Source organism: Fistularia commersonii, chromosome 12, assembly GCF_037954325.1.
Source record: "Fistularia commersonii isolate RoL2024-O1a breed Wild chromosome 12, RoL_Fcom_v1.0, whole genome shotgun sequence".
Taxonomy (NCBI): domain Eukaryota; kingdom Metazoa; phylum Chordata; class Actinopteri; order Syngnathiformes; family Fistulariidae; genus Fistularia; species Fistularia commersonii.
The window spans coordinates 14,627,934-14,645,847 of record NC_141295.1 but is presented as its reverse complement, the minus strand read 5'-3'; the positions used below and the strand labels follow the sequence as shown (position 1 = coordinate 14,645,847).

The window sequence follows — 17,914 nt, the reverse complement described above, 5'->3', positions numbered from 1 at the left end:
TTAATGATGTCAACAGTAGGGGTCCCTTGTTAAAGACTGACACCATGCCAACAGTCAGCTGTCAATCAAAAGAGGCTCAAGAACCCTGCTGTCCCAAGACCAGTCTCAGTCCCTGATACATACTGAGACCTTGGAACAACATTCATAACTGTTACTAGACAAGGAAATAACAAAACAATGATTTAAAACATCAACAAAGCAAATTAGTGAAATGAAATTATTTATTTTCATGTTAACATATATATTTGGTATGACTACCTGAGAATAATTGTAAAAACAAACATAAATATATGTATTGCTTTTGATAAATAAAATAAATCAGGTTCGAATTGCTCAATGAGATCTCCGAGCGTACTGGAATTTCAAGCGCAAAAAATGGATGGATTCCTCTGTGATGACTTTCTCAAAGCGTTGGACCTGACATTGCTAAGTCAAGTCCCTGCAGCCCACAGTCCCCGAGGTGCTAAAAAATAAAACTGGGGGGAGAAGTAAAGAAAAAAAGATTAAAAAGAAAACTTCAAAAATTAGTGCAAGCGTCCACATCATACCCCGGGTGTGTGTGCAGACTGGGAGAGAGTGGCTGTATTGTAAATTAGCTTGGCGCTAAAAAGGCCCTCTCTGATAGACATAGCACACTGAGCACTAACACAGATGTCGAGGGCTCATTTACAAAAGCTTGGCTGCTGCGATGAGCCAGTGGCCCAGAGTGAGTCGACAGCGCTTTTCTCACAAATATTGGTTCTGCTGCTCCGGCTCAGCTTGGCTCAGCCCGGCTCCCACTGAGTAAGAACTGGGGAGGGTGAGGGAAGGGAGAGAGAAAAAGAAGAGGATGACAGTTTTCCCAGCCTCAGCCCAGGGAGTCAGGCATTTTCGCTGACTGGTGTTGCAAGCGTGGCCAGCTCTTCTGTCAGCACTTTCCTCTCCTTCATCTTCACACGCACAGCCTCCATTAGCTGGTCGGCAGAGGGGATCTGCAGGGGAGGGGAAAGATAGAAAAAGGATGTGGGGGCAGTGAAAGACAGGGTTAGAGAAAATGAGGAAAACACACAAGCACCTCCATTAAAAAAAAAAGTTGGATTTCTGACACCTGGCGGCTTTTCAGAGTTTATTTGCTGTTTTGCGAGTGAAACAAGAGAACCTCAGATGGCGCTTGAGGACTTGCAAAACTTTTGAGGGACAGTTTTCGACAAGGCGATCTGGGGAATCTGCTTCACGGCAGCACACTGTACTTTCTAATGTCTTTTCTCAGTCAGTGATAATGTGCGACTCCTTGGGATTAACTGCGAATTTGCAACCATTGCCTTTTTTTTTTTCCTTTTTTTTGGCAGGACAGAAGACACACAACACTTTGCCCAGAGGCTTAAGTTCATCACTTTTCAGCAGACAAGCCTGGAGGCATAATTAAAACAGCACTGGCATCACTAGGGACAATAACACTATTGTTGCAGATTTAATGGACTGAATCAATGTAGGGAAAGTAAGAATATGGAAGCTGATGGACACTAAATGATGAAAGTTTTTCTGACGGAACTATCTAAAGGTGTTCACAGAGGTTGTTATGGAAAGATGCAAAAACGTGGAATACAAAAACGGAAATGACAGCAACGCTTTTTCGCAGAGACTGGCTTATTTTAATTTTTTGTCTGAATCCACACAAGGATTTCATGGTCATTAGGGCGCCTGATCAAAGGGAGGAATTCATACTTTATGACTCAAAGTAAATATTTCTTCAAGTATGCCGTTTTAAAGGAAGGGAAACAAATTAATTCCCTAAGCAATTTTACAAATCACATGGCAGGAGATGAGAAGTGAGACTGGCAAAGCTGAAAATAGTGACTTCGATATCATAAAATCTTGCACGTTTTATCTCTTAAAAGAGAATGTGAAAACACGAGATATTGAGCCCTACATGAGCTGACACAAGTCTGAGATGCTGCAACAAACTCAACGGCACCAGGGAACATAAGGTATCATCTTTGAAGTGATTTAAATGGACGCACAACACATAAAGGAGTTGGATCAGTTTGGATCAAATCATTTATCAATACATTTGGAAAAAAAGAAAAAAAAAATCCCTCAAAAAGTAACATATGAACTTCAAACATGCTTTAAACTGCTCACAAACACAAAGGCAGGCCTTACCTGACCCTTGAAACCGCTGTCTTTTTTCAATAAAAAGAATATTAAGAGCACTGAGCACAAGACCCGATGTGCTGGGAAATGTATGTGTGTGTGTGTGTGTGAGTGTGTGTGTGTTTGTGCATACTACAGCATGTGTGCAGTGGGAGTCGGTTCCAGCAGCACTGGATGCATCAAACGCAGCACTATTCCACAGAGAACTACAACACTGAAGTAACTGCTGAGACATCTCCCTCCGCATCTGCCCCCAAGGGAGGGTTCACTCTCTCTGTCTCACACACACCCGCATAGGCGCACACTTATACGCACAATTTCCTAATCAGCTAATTGCATTTAGAGCCACTAACTAGACAAACAAACCCACTAAAATAGAGACGCAGCCACTACATGGGCCGCAATGGGACAAAAAAAAAGTGGGAGACAAGGATCATTAAAAGAACTGATATGGGAGTATGGGTAAACAACAACAGGTAAACATGATCTAGATAAAACTTATCTCTTAGATGTTTTATCACAAAGGTTGAAAACACAAGAGACACAGGGCAATCTGCTTTTGATTCAAGAGAAATCAAAAAACAGAAGATGTCCACATATGCATGGCAAGTTTATTACACATTTAGTATGCCATTGTGTGCAATAAGAGGATTTTGATATTTTGATTGACGTGCAATCCTACTTGCTTTTGCAAATAAAAAAGTAAAAATAAGCAAAAACACCCAAAAACCTCTTGTTCTGATATTTTCTACAAAGAAAAGATGACTCACTTCGGCAGCATCAGGAACCGGCATGGGACGAGCGGGACTTTCAACCCATTTCATCTAACTGGCTTTATTTGCTGTTGCCTGATATCCTGCAGGATGGTTGGAGGTACACAGTGATGCAGGTGCTCTCCAGGATCCCCTGGGCTGCTTAAGGCAGTGTTAGGAACTGGCATTAATGTTATGCTACACTTGATTTAGTCGGGCCCCTGTCCCCTTTGGCAGAGCAAGCCCGACCAGCACCTGCACTAAGCAACACAACCGTTGTGTTGCGAGAGGTCCTGTCCCCCTTGGCAACACTAAAATAGCTACTGCAGCATTAAGCCATGCTAACTCATGCCCATTACTATGTAACAGGCCCTGCAGAGCAAATCTTTTGTCTAGGTATGATTTCATGAACATGTTTAAGAAGGGAACTGACATGCAAAGCCACTGAAACTGACAAGCCCAGGTTGGTGTTTGGCGTGAGTGTGTGTGCGGATGAGGACAGGGGCTGCAAGCAAAAGGTGTTTTTATGAGCCAATTAAATGACATTGCGATTCTATAGCCCGGGGGCGCACCTCAAGGCATGGAGCGGCTCAAAGTTGCAGCACTCCAGTGACCATTGTCTGGTAGTGGCATTCACACACCAACTTTTCTATCTTTAACAGACCGATCATTCTGGCCCTTTTGTGTTCTCTCTCAGAATGAGTTAGTACAATTATTTTCAAGGGCTCAATTTGCAACCGCCTGTGGTGATTGTGTCAAACTGTTGATCATCTGATGCATTGAAGAGTTAGGTGATAGGGGTTTACCGAGAGCTGAAACATACAGCGGGTGTACTGTATTTCCTTACTGGCAATACTGAATGTGCTGTAAGAAGTAATAATAGTGGTCAAAAATCAGATGTCCAACCTCATCGTAACATTGTAACTCAGAGGTTTCGCCCAAAAAGCCATTCTTAAGACTCCACAATAAAGGCAGATGAGATTATTTCAATGTGGCGAAACACTTACGGTTATAAACCTCTGTCCATGGCTTGTGTGCTGTCTCCAATCTAGGCCACTATTCAAGGTGAGGAGGAAGTAGTTACAGTAGTTTTTATCACCGAGGAGGAAAAAAACCTCTTTGATCTTTGATCTTCACACTTTTGTTTGAAAATCAAATTTATCAAACGGGGGAATAACAACAACAACAACATGATAAATAGGTAAAAAAAAAAAAAGCCTAATCACAAAGGCATCATACTAAAAAGTCTTGCATTTGATTATCTCTGATAATGAATATGTCACATTTGCAAAAGAGGGGCTCAGGTAAGAAAATCACTGAACCACCAAGCATCCTATTCTCTCTCTCTCTATGCTTCATAATTACCTACCCCTGCAGTGGAGCAGATCCCTCGTTTTTCTCCCCTTTTGGCCACAGGAGACTGATATGAAAGGGAATTGGACACTTGGGGCCACATATACTGTAATTAAAAATCTCTCCTTTTTCTTGATACGTTGTTTGGAAACATCATTTCAGCGTGCAACATGCATTTGTTAGGGATCTGACCTAAATACACCCTAGATTAAACACAGGAAAGCACCGGGTCTTTGTTTCGGATTCCTACTCATTAGGTGTGAAAATGAGGTGATTCAGGCACCACTGGGGTTTAAATATAGAAAGGTGATATCCATACAAAAGAGATGCAACCTTTAGGTGGAACACAGCAACAAGCGCACGCCCGGGACTTAACAGTGCGGCTCATTTCGGCGCACCGGGACGTGGCTGCGATCAACAAAAGGGGCAGTGCCTATGGCACGATGCAATATTTGACAAGGGGGGCGTTAAAATGATTAAACTCCGGGGACTGTGTCCTTACTACGGGGTTCGGGACATTAAACCAAGCAGAGAAAGTCTCTTGGTGAGAGACAGTACATTCTTCCATTAACATTATGGAAGAATGACTTCCATGAGCTCCCGTTCAAATTTCTCAGATATATCTATATCTGTGTTTATTGACAAATGACAAATGAAATATGATAATTTTGAGGTAAAAATAGGAACTGAATGTAAAGAAATATAGGGAAGAAGATGAAATGGGAAAAAAAAGGTTTATCATTAAAGGCTGAGGACATTCTTAAGAAAATATAAATGCAAATTTTAGAAGTAGGACATTTTACATAAATTCTGGTTACTTTTGAAAACATTATATAAGATTATATTGCTGACAGCACTTGTCAAGAGTTCATACACGTTTTCATCCACGATTGTCGAGGACTCGTATGCCTCCGAGGCAAACTTTTCAAACTCCAAATAAACTACATGCACAAGAAAACATCTGAAAGTCTCTTTAAGATTTGCCATAATACATCCAACTAAAATAATGGACGCAGTTTGATCCGGCTCTGCCTCCTGTGCCTGAAAAGTGTTCTAGACGGCATCCGACAGGCCTTCAGTTGAGGACAACAATTCTTCCCCCAGGAGGCCTGAACCCAAGCCCTCTTTCCTGCTTTGAGAGACCCAAGAGTTTGTCAGCACCTCACTAAGTACCAACTCTGAACTGTATATAGGAGCGGCGTGGCTCAGGTGTCAGGAGCAGTGTCATGGTTTGATTCAACGACTACTTCCAGCCTGTCAAAGTGTTGTTGAGCAACACACTGAAGCCCTAACTGCCACCCAGGCATTACTACTGTATGTGGCTGCCCACTGCTCATCCATTGAGGGTTAAATGCAGTGGTAAAATTTCATTGACGTTGTGCTTTATGTTTAACTGAATTCTACAAAAATTAAGGGCTTTCTTGTTTGCTTCTTTTTCTATATGCCTTCTTCTTCTCCCTGACCATGTCTTTTGGCCTGTAGTTGTGTGACCATATTCATGCTCAAAAATGGCATTAATAAATGACATCCCATGCATTGCCCATAATTATCAACAAAAAATAAATAAAAATCAGTCAGGTTGTCACTTCCAGACACCACCCTCGTTATTTCTCCGATATAACCTAGCAATGGATGGCTAGTTATTTAGCCTGATGAAAAAAACAACCCAAACTAAAGTTTATTAAAGATTCTTCTCAGTTAATGTACAGTTATTTTCCATTGTCGAGTAAACCCATTTTTGAGTTTATAAAAAAATACACTTGAATACAGGCACTTTATATATTGTACAAACCAAAATATTTGTACCCCCGTTATTGAAGTGAGCCCTTGAAAAGACGGTATTTGTTGGGGTCTTCTTCAGAGAATTCTCCTCAGTCACATGGAAAGTTTTCTTGAAGCTTCAAAACAGAAGACTTTCAGGTTTCTTTTTGCGGCTTATTCCAACTACTCAAACTTCCGACATTGTGCCGCTTGCAATACCGCGGCTGCTTGGCTAGGTAAACACACCACAAGTGTAACGGCGTCAACAAGAGAAAGAACAAACAAGCTGCTTATGAATATGGCCAATAACTCACATTGAGCCCTCGGTATTAGCAGACAAAAAGCCAAAAACATACTCCTCTTGGGAACCCCTCCTCGTCCCTGCTATTGTTCCAGTGACATATTTACAGTACAAAGCATCAGCCCAAGTTCCCTCCACACACACATACAAACAAAAAACGAGTGGCTGATTTAATTAGTTCAATAATTAAATGAGACTTAATTAGAGTCACTTTACTTCAGAGAGAAGTGAGGACTCAGAGCTGTTCCTTGTCATTACAGGCACATAATGAGCCACAAAACACAAAACCCTGCCGGCAATTGCAACAATAGAAAACTTTTTCAGTATATTAGTGCGGCGCGTGACTTACTTCATGTGGATGGGCAACGACGCGATGCCCTGGGGACGGGCTAGTATGTCAAGACACCTTGACAAGAGGTGACAGGAATCTAAATAGATTATACAATTTATTCTTATCAATGAGCTACGGCACGGCCTCCCTGAAGTTCAATAGGATTGTGAAGTTGAAGGTATAATTTCAGCCTCGTTGTCAATCTATAAACCCCTGTGATGTTTTATAGCGGGTCTAGTCCAGATTGGTCCGGCCTGTCTCAGCCACTGACTCTGTAGTTCACCTGCTTGTTATAGTTCAGTGGCTGATAAGAAGTGATGCTTGGACATCTCCCCAGGGTGTGATTGTAGGGTAAATATTAGCAGGCCCTCAGCGCCACCCCATACCAGTAAACCAACCCACTGTCCTCTCATAAAGAAATCAACAGAGTCAATGACTTTTTAAATGTTATTATGCTGTCATGAGGCCTGAGATGGGCATGTGTGTGTGTACAAAATGAGTCTGAAAAATGATCTGGGGGGAATGTGTGTGTTTAAGTGCATGTGCACACGCCTGCATGCACATGGTCCTGTGTTTCATTATTGGCCAGCAGCAGAAGCCAGTCATTTCCCTGTCTTCATAAAGACTTGGCCCATTAAATTCTACCTCCAGTCAATAATTAGGACTCCACAAATAAACCAAAGGCAATTAAATCAATGCTTCCCTGGGCTTGTGCCTGGACCCCATGGCCCACATGGACACTCCATCTTCACTGCTGGCATTATTCATGGTGGGTTGCGGTGGAGCCATACAGCACACCCCCTGGCCTGCTCATGATTATTACATAGCACCGTCCCTTGATCCTGACAATGGAGCGCTGCTTATGGTGGCTCTCTACTGAAAGGCGTCGGGTTTGATTTCATTAACTCACCGGCAGAAGTGAGGACTGAGGAAATGAATGCAATGCTTCATTTGGTTTTCAGTGGACATGTGGGGCAGGTGCGGGGGGGACTCCCCAAAGCTACAAGACAGTGTTGCCATTGAGGGAGCAGTAACTGAAAACACCCTGCCTGCATACTACACACTTAACACTGCAAACACACACACGTGCCTCAACTATTTGACAACAAGTTGCGACGTCTCTCTTGTTATGTCGACAAGTGACAGTATGTGGCACTGATGGCGAACAGTGGTCCACTCGCAGAAACACAGACACATACATGTACCCTTGCAAAGGCACACTTAAGACACACACATACGCTTGCACACACAAATGTACACACACACATACTGGGAATGATGGGTTTCCTATTGACAGGGCCACTGAGATAATAAAGTACTGTCCCACTGGCAGATCTATTAGACACTGACAGTGACAAGATGAGGCTGTAGAGAGGTTGTACATGGGTGCCCGCGCGCACACACACACACACACAAATATGCGTCATTCTCAGAGATACACACACACATGCATGCACATCCTGATCTCTTGGTGACAGCCAGACAGTTAAGGACATGGATCTCTCATCTTTCCTCTCACTAGGCCTATTTCTGTCTATGCCTTCTTACTTCCAGAAGTCGTGTGAGTGCAGCTCGGGGATAAAATCATATCACTATTAGGGGAGTATGTCATTAGTGTCACAGGCAGGGTGACAGGCCAGGCCATTCTGCCTCACAGATGTCCTGTTTAATGAGCCTTTCATAAGCTATGATAAAGTAGGGGCCGTGAGAGAACAGTATATGGGATTTCTTGAAGTGTTTCGCCTTGCCGAGCTTCTCAGCAACACATGGTTCATAGGCATCTCCATTTGTTTGTTTCAGAACGGAATAGCAGAACGGGCTAAACGTGCATCGGGCCTTTCCCTTTAGTCAATGACGTATCACATCAAACTCAAAATAAATGGGCAAAAAAATAAAAAAGCAACAAAGGTGGAATAAAAGATTAAAAGATTACCTTCCCGTGGAAAAAAAAAGGGAAAAACGCTGTGCCATTAATAACCAGGAAGGAAAAAAGACAGAGAAATTTTCAAAATAAATAAATAAGTGAAAAACAGTACGCAATGGACTTGAAAGGGGGATAGAAAAAGTCGGTTGCGGTGAGGGGGTCGACTGCGATGGTCCCAGCAGTCCCCAAAGGGACCTGAGGGCGAGTCTCAGTCTTGTCATACTCCACTCCTCTACTCCTCCTCCACTCCCAACAGCAGTTCCAGCCCCCCCTCCCCCCATCACCCCTGTTCTGCCCACGGAAAACGTCGATAGCAGGCTGCCGGTGCCGAGGTCTCTGGTGAACACTAGCTCATTCTCCCGGCATCGACAGGCCCGCCAAATCAATATTTAGTTCCCCACTAACAAGCTGCCTCGGGGTCTGAGCCAGAGAGAGAGAGAGAGAGAGAGAGAGAGAGAGAGAGAGAGAGAGAGAGAGAGAGAGGGAGAGATGTGGGACAGTACAGGATGGCAGAGATAGACAGAACAGGGACTGAGAGCTGTCCAGCTAGAAGGGAAAAACATGGATTCAGGAGAGCGTTGTGTGTGTGATAGTGTGGGAGGGGGAGAGGAAGGTGGAAAGGTCAGAAGAAGATCTGGGGAACAAGAGAACAGTGCCTGCTGTGTGTCGTGGTGCGGAGGCGACGCATGAGTGCCTTCGGCAGCCACTGACAAGAACACAGACGAGGCACACACACTCGCACTCGACACTCTCAATCATACACATTTCACAGTGAACGGACGTTGACATCACTGGAGTAAAGCTCCAGCAGAGCATTCACAGATAAGTGAATGTAAAAATAAAGACCCACAAAATCAAGATATCCATCAATAGATATATATGTATATATCTATAGATATATATAGATAAATATATAGTTCTTTTCTATATTTTATCTTGGCATCACTGTCATTTTTATAAGATAAACTCGATTCAGTTAAATTTATTTCAAACAGAAACAAAAAACGTTCTAGCTTTTCTTGAATGACCTGCTATGAAAGGAGGAAGAGTTACAGAGCTTATTTACTATCATTTGCAACATTATGAACTATGACTAACTGAGCAATCATTAAGTTTTTCTGTATAAACATAGATACTTGCATTGACTGGAATTCCAGTTAAAGTCAATTCTGGTCATGTTTAAAAAAATATTTTTAAACACATTTCTGAGTCACAGTTTTGTGAAAAAAAAATATTATTTTTTCCTGACAATTCCCCTTAATTTCTTGAAATATAAATTTCTCCTATTTCACAACCTTTGGCTCCAACAGACAAGATAGCTCTATTGATCTCAACCTGGTAAGAGGCCTTTGTTTGGTTGCTACAGTGGCTGAGTATCATACTGTCGCCTTCTTAAAATAATCGTAATTTTTCCAAGTTTCCCAGAAAACCCAAAAAACTGAGGGGCAATTATTTGTCTTAATTATTAGTCTTACCTTCTGCTGGAGCAAGTGGTTTAGATGCTGGAGCCACTCCTGGTTTCCAAGACTTCTGGAGCAGGTGTGGGTGCCCTGAAAAAAAATGGACAAACAAACAAATAAAAAGTTATAATCTAACAATAATTTGGACTGGGAATGCATTACATTGTTTGTATTTATTGTGGAAAGTGAGACTCAAGACATTGATATCACAACACTAAGGTTACTGCAAGTCTCGTGCTCAAGGATACAACTGAAGCCTTTTGAGGCAGGACCTTGATATTCCCTCTTTGAATACTCAGTAGACACCAACGTATGTTTTGCATACCTCACATGTATAATGACCTTACAGAGTGGTAACCTTGATAATGATAATGGTAAAGGGGGGCAGTGCGACTGTATGTCCATGAGAACTTGAGCAGTGATGGCCACCCTCTTCACAGCAAGGTCCATGTGTTGCTACTTATGGTGTGATGAGCATTGTATTTTCCACCATGACACGTTGATGGCAGAACTTTCCACAAACCTTCATTCAAACTTTTTATTCTTCATGCTTAACTCACTATCCTTTTAAGCATGTATTCTAAATATACTCAAATACAAATGTACCGAGTAAATGAATAAACACATTTTACATAAGTCAGACTCGGCATTGTAATGAATGAATATCACAGCCTAGAGGAAAAGACAGTGTGGCAATTGTCAGTTGTTTTGAATTATCTGTTAAATGAGCTGGATTGGGCAGTGCAAATGCTAAACCTAATCTGTGAAACATTTGCTGAAGCTGTTTAATTGCTTGTTTTTGTGATTACTATGGAGGGCAAGTCTCCATTTTCTGTGCACCGGCCATGGCTCTAATAATTAGTTGTGGTAAAGAATTTTTTTGTTGACAAATGCAAGCTCCTTCAGAAAGCAGAAGGAGAATACTTGCACTGGTAATATTCACGGCAAATAAAAAGGCATTAAACCGAGCCCCGGTTTAAGTCAGGCAAATGGGGTGAAAGTGAGCACTTGAGACTTATTGCAGAAATAAGTGCAACAATATGCATTAACAACTCTGCATGGATCCAATCCCAAGTTCTACAGGGGTTGACAAATGTGTTTCCCCCTGATCTTTCCAGACTTCCTGGAACTGTACGTGTGATCCTTTGTGACTGCACCAGGCAAGGCTAATTTCAGCATAACCCTAATTAGTGATTTGTTCTTTAGTAATTGAGAAGTTGGAAGAGCACATGAAATGTGTGATATTAGTGAAGGAGAGAATGAGAATGAGGAGGGAGGCCTTGGAATAACTGCCAAATCTTTTCATGACAGAGTCTTGGAGGCCAAAACATATCTTTTCATCTTATTTCTTCTGACACATGTTTCCAGGCCATTGATAAGATGCTACTAAATAGAAATCATGCTCCTCAGTTTAAATGTGGCTGTTCAGACTGCAAGGTGGATCTATTCACTAAATAATTTAAAAGCAGCAATCACACAGAAATACGGTATATCCAATGGAATCCTCCACAGAGTTGCCTTACATTGAATGGAATAAGAAGCGTTTCAAAACAATGCATTGTAATTTCATTCTTACGCATACTCAATCTATACGTCAACCAACGTCTCATTATAAACCGTGCTAAGATATTGGAAATGAACATGGTGTCATAAATACATTCATAACAGAGATCACCATTTATTAATTAGTGCGACGTAGTTCCTGGTAAAGAAATCTTTAGAAATGTAAATCAGTTAAAGCTCCAAATGGACATATTTTATAGAAAAGCATTAAATTAATAATTCAACAAAATCTGACTTACATACACTTCATTTAAATGACTCCATAAAAACACAAACTCAAAACTATTGTTTCACTTTCATGTTTTAAGACACAGGATTATATTAAATTCTTTACTCATAGTTGCTCAAAAAGGTAAGCAACAGGTGTTGCTATGGCTTCCTATTTCTGTATATGTTTAAAGCAGGATCAATTTATATAAAAACAATATTCAACAATTTTTGCTTCAGTTTCACAACATTTGAATTGTTTTTCTTAAAAAAGTATAACAAATAACTGTACATCTGAAATATGTGTAAATTAGGTAGTACCATTTACACATAAGACATAAAAACACTGAACCAGGGTGTGTGTGGTTGTATATATATATATATATATATATATATATATATATGTGTGTGTGTGTGTGTGTATATATCTGTGTGTGTATATATATATACACACACATATATACACTCATATATTATATATATATATATATATATATATATATATATTTATATGTGTGTACACACACACACACAAATATATATATATCCCCCCCACACACATATGTGTGTGTGTATATATATATATATATAGTTGGGTTTTAATTTTATTTTGTTTTGTCTGTAACACATCCATACACCAAAGCAGCAAAACAGACAAAAACACTCAAACCACTCTGTGCTAAGGTGCCAAACAGCTAGCTATAAACCACCATTATTTCAGTGGAGAAAACAAGAGATGAGGACAGTATTTTTTAACCACCAAGCTTTCACCTCGGATGAAGGGAACTTTTTGTCAAGTGAGAAACCGTTCCCTGTCGTCTACTGGGTGGAGCTGAGCTGCGAAGGGCTAAAATTGGTTTCAAGTGTGAGTAAGTACCCGCTGCACCCACTCTCATCTTGTGATAGATGGGAGGAAGTCTCTAGAGATTGGAGCTTGATTGTAACGTGGAGCTGCTAATTGCTGACATAGTTGGGTATGATCTATGGTGGGCAGGGGGTCTACCAACTTGAAAGAGTGTATGATAACACTTTTGCCAGCGGATAGTTCTAGATGGCAGTGATGCTTAGGTTCCAATTCTCCTTTTAAAAGCAAGGACCGCAATTTTCAAAGAAGGTTCCAAATTCTTCGAGGGTGCATTAAACACACACATTTTAAGGAGTGGCTTTCTTTGTGGTTTACCGTGATGAAAAATTGGCTGGTGTTACCCTTCGCTCACCTTTGTCTACAGGCCCATCAATAAGAAACAACACACAAAGATTTCCAGCCAGGTTAAACATTTTCCATACAAAAAGATGTGATGAAACAAGGATTTATTTAATATTTAATCCCCAGAACTAGTCTATACTATGTAATCCCAACGGATATATGAAGGTTAACAGAACCCATTTAGTCTCAAGTGACGAAAATACCCAAAAGCAATAAGTCAATAAAGAGGAGACGGCATTTTCCCTATTTCTATGGTGCAATCACTAAGTTCAACACTGTGGAAAACTTTTAGGGCATTTAGACATTTCACAGCACAGAAAATCCATTATAGGTATGCAGATTGCTTTGGGCACAGTCTCCAGTTAGCGGATGTGTCAAACGATCATCCATAGTCCCATGGCCTTACCTGGTCAGTGTCCAATAAGTTTGCGAGATCATTCTCTGACATATTGAGGATAGAGGCAGCTATGGACTTGGCCTTGATCATGGACTTGGCTGAGATGGTGCCCTTTGCTGCCACAGCGTTAGCCTGCTTCAACCTTCTCCTCTTCATCAAGTGCTGCTTGACCTCTTGAACGTCTAAAAGTATTTCACTGGCCAGGTCCTGGAGGGGGAGGTGAAAGAGGAATTTAAAAAAAAAAAAAATAGAAGATGATGAAATGGATATAGTAAAGCAAGAGGGATGGGATAGCTCTGCTTGGCAGATGAATAAATGAAATTGATCAAGCATGTGCCAGAGAGACCTAGTACATTATGGAGGAATATTGAGTTTGACACACTCAGATTCTCTTCGGTTTTGCCTCACGTTCCCTTGTAGAGATGTGGACCTAAGGGTTTGTTGCCCTGTCGATTGAAAGCTGCGGGAACACAGCTTTGATATCAAACAAACCCCAAGTTTTGCTAAAATCTCCACAGACAGAGAATCATGCATCAGAGAGGGAGAGAGAGACATAGAGCTACTGAAAATACAGCCATTCATTTATTTATTTGCTTTCTGAATGTCTCACAGCACAACAGAGCAGCATAACACTGTTAATAATTAAGCTACGAGGGGCGGTTTCAAATGGTGCCCGAGTGTATGGCAAAGCGAAACGAAGATGGCCTGGGATGGCACTGTTGTCAGGCACTAAATGGGAGTTTGCTCTAAATACAGAGAGACAATTAAATGTAAAAACTGCCACTGTAAACGAGCGAGTCAATAAAGTAAACTCCCTTTTGCTTCATTTTCTGCTTATTGATCGAGGCAATAATCTTCTGTATCATTCCCTTGTAAGCCTGCTGAAAAGCTGACCTTGGAATAGATGGTCAGATGAGGGAAGCTGGAGACAGGAGAACTTCCAGTACACAAAAAAGCAAAACAGACAAACAAACAAAAACTTGGCTCTTGGATAGACAATGTTCCCCAGCAAGTAAGTAAGTAGTTGTGTGGCTGTGAATTTGTACACGCATTTGCACACAAAGTTAAGAGACGTAAGATAGAATAAAAAAAAACAAACAAAAAAAAGAATGTAACAAGGGTAATCATGGGTGAATCAGTTTGAATAGTGGCAAACATCTCCGTTCCTCTCTCCTAATTTCACACAGGTGCACCAGGTGCAGTTAGCAAGCCTGTAGTGGTTCTCACAGGACGGCCCTGAGTGAGTGGTTGGGGGTTTACAGCTGACAGCGTGCAGAGTTGTTATTTGTCTGTTATCAAGATTGGATATACAACGGCAAGCAGAGGTCAGACGATTCAGAATTCAAATGAGACATGTAAAAAAACAAAACACACACAAAAAAAACAACACACCACAACAGTATCATAAACTAATAGCATGCCAATTAAAATAATGAAAAACAGTAGGTACATAAATTGACTCATTGCAGTTTGGGCATGTTATTTTTTTATGTTTTTTTTTCATGCCTTTACTGTGAGGCTTATTTAGTCTTCATCCGGATAACAGTCGAGTGATCCGATTCACACAATTAAATCTAAAATAGCCACGCAGCACTGCGGTACCAACACGTGGCCTCTGACTTCTGTGTAGGTGTCATATTGAAGAACAGCGTTCAGACAAAATCAAAACCATTCCCCTATTCCTGCTAAACAAAAATGACTTCAAGGTTTTTGCTCGTCTGCGAGCGATGTTTACCCTTTAGGAACAAATCTCTCATTAACAAACACTTGGTGATGCCATTCTCTTATTTATGGCCAAACAGATATTCACTGTATCTAGTCAAAGGTTCTATCAAACTGATCAAAAGCCTGTATGGGAAATAATCCAGAAAGATATCAAGAGGTTTATTAATCTCAAGCCTGAATAGAAATAAGAGCACACAACGTATTCATACACCGCAGAAGGGTGTATGAGTGTGTGTGCCTGTATGTACTTGTTAACAGTTCTCACAGACAGGACAAGGATTACGGATAAAGAGATGGGGATCAAATGGGCAGCTAAAAGGACATCCTTTATAATAGCCATCTCTTTCCAAGCCTTTTCACACATGAGGAAACAAAGGGATAGTCCAAGTAAAACGAGCATTAAGTCGGAAAAAAAAATCAATTTGATTATGTTTTACTGGGTTTAATAAGAGATATTTATCTTTCAAAGTCGACAAAGAGCATCGTGATGATTAATCACGCCAGCACCTTTTGCAGAACACTCTCATGAGAGAAATAACAGATAATCACAAGTAAATATACTGTGACATTAAAAACAGGTGCTATATTTTCCATACCTCTGAAACTGTATGCTGTAAGCTCCCCAACCAGGGGAAAAAAAGCTACATATATTTTCAATATAAATGACAAGCACTGGTCGAAGCTAGAGAGCAACCTAATATGTGTGAATGTGTGTTGTGAAGCGGTCACTTCACACAGGGCCACTGTTTAGCAGTTCAACAGCAGTGCTTACAGCCTGGGGCGTGTGCAGGGGCCAAAAGGGTTTGCTTGTGCACAATAAATAAAAAAAAGAAAAAAAAAAAAATCCACAATCACACACATACAGGCACAAAGAACAAAACAAACAAAAAAAAAAAAAAAAACAACAACACAAGCTCATAAAGACACACGGCCCCATCTATACACACAGATGCACAGCCCTCCGGTCCTGATCAATACATGACAAGAGTAAATCTCCTCCGGACATAAGGCAGTCCAATCAAAGGGCTTGGTGTTCTTATAGGGGATCACAGGAGCCAGGGGCAGGCAAACAACGATGTGAATCCTCAACAACAACACAATGGCCCCATCAGCCTAAGGTTATGGGAACGGAGCGAAAGAGTAATACAAATACCGACTCCAGTTTCAGCGCTTAAACAAATAACACAATTTCTGTTTTTAGGATGCATCTGAGTTTCACATATTTGCATCTTTGCTGGAGGAATAGGTATCTTAGCAGAAAAAAAAGGAGATAAAATATAAAAATGTGAAATGACCCCCAGTTGCATACAGCCAGGACAAGGACAAGAAATGTTTCAACGAAGCGATCGGAAACTGCCACTGTTCTCCACGGCTTACCTCCAGACTTATGTGCGTTCACAAATACATAATCACCACTATCTCGGCCAAGCCCCTTCCTCCTTTGATAGACAGGTGTTAGGAAAACGGAGTTCAGGGACAGCCTTTATCAGCCTCCGCCAGACACACATGGGCCAGCAAAGACACAAACACACGTCAAGGTGATGGATTAAACAAAGACACATCTGCCTATTCTTTTCAGGGATACACTTTCCAATGGTGATGGACTGTATCCCTCTGCACTGTGATGAAAATGCACTTGCATTTTGACATGTGGTTAGTTTGCTGCCACTTATGTGACACCACGTTGTGACAACCGCAGGCAAAGCAATGTCGGATTAGCCCCATCCCTGAGGCATTTTTAGTCGATCCTAAAGGCTTCCCAGGGCCAGATGGGGTGCCCGGTGTATTTTACCGTGGGTCTGGGTCGCTTTCCAATCAGATCTAGTAACGAGTAACAAATATGTTTAAACATTTCTGTCTAAGATAGAACCATATAAATTAAGAAGGAAAAAAAGGCAATCAGGGTAGTGGTATATTTTAAATCTAATGAAAATACTTTGTGGCTGTGCATGAAACATTACAAACACCCACAAAAATTAAAAAAACAAATATACTTACACCGCATCTACAACGGACATTCTTTGCTAGTTGGTGAAACAGTGCCTGCTGTCCTGTTTATATTAGCTTGCGCATGTATGTGTTGCACAGATCTGCCAACTCCCTGAACAGTTAAGTCTCTAGAATGAAGCAGGGGAACCGGCTTAAGCCCTCAATGTGCTGCTCCAGTACTTTATCAATCCGTTCATTCATGTTATGACTGTATTAATGAACAGCTGCACAGCGCACATGACAATGTTGACTACTGTGTATTTTAGGGTTAGAGTAAAGTTGAATAACTCCAAATCATGTCTGATCCCTGGAGGCCTTGTGTTTGGCACGGGTGCTTCTTCAATTTTTCTCAATTAGAAAGCTCAAGACGCTAATGTTTAATTTAACAAGTTGGAGATAAATGCAATATCATTGTAAAGAATTAAGGAACAAACAATTTTAGACTCATGGTCTTGGTAGCCCCGATCCTGATGTATTATATTTACCCTGATAAAAGAATGAAGCTGGTCCAGCTGGGAGTGAGAATGGAGCAGCTGACTCCGAAGCCTCTCCAAGGTTTGAGAACTCTGTTCGGTCAAACCCTCGAATCTCTCTGTTGTTGTGCGTTTCAGCTCCTCCAGAGCTTCTTCACCAGCTCCCACTTTAGTTTGTAAGATATGGATCTGCTGCTTCTGTAAAGCAAAACAACAGTCAAGAAATATTCAGTCGAAATGGTTCTGTTTCAGTAAAAGTTGTACGCCAATCTGTATGAGTGAAACATTATATTGTCTCATTTTGAAAACCAAAATCTACAGGGTAGAAGTTTTTTCAG

At 41.1% G+C, this 17,914-nt stretch overlaps 1 protein-coding gene across 1 annotated transcript in view; it reads right to left on the bottom strand.

The window, feature by feature from the left end:
- Positions 1–276: 276 nt before the first annotated feature.
- The window catches only part of cntln (centlein, centrosomal protein), an 82,559-nt gene continuing 64,921 nt past the window's right edge, over positions 277–17,914 (bottom strand). The window contains exons 24-27 of the mRNA XM_086156195.1: positions 17,589–17,774; positions 13,399–13,596; positions 10,031–10,105; positions 277–971 (exon numbers count right to left, since the gene is read on the bottom strand). Coding sequence (XP_086012321.1) covers positions 861–971; positions 10,031–10,105; positions 13,399–13,596; positions 17,589–17,774 — 570 coding nt within the window. The 3' untranslated portion in view covers positions 277–860. The remainder of the gene's footprint in view (positions 972–10,030; positions 10,106–13,398; positions 13,597–17,588; positions 17,775–17,914) is intronic.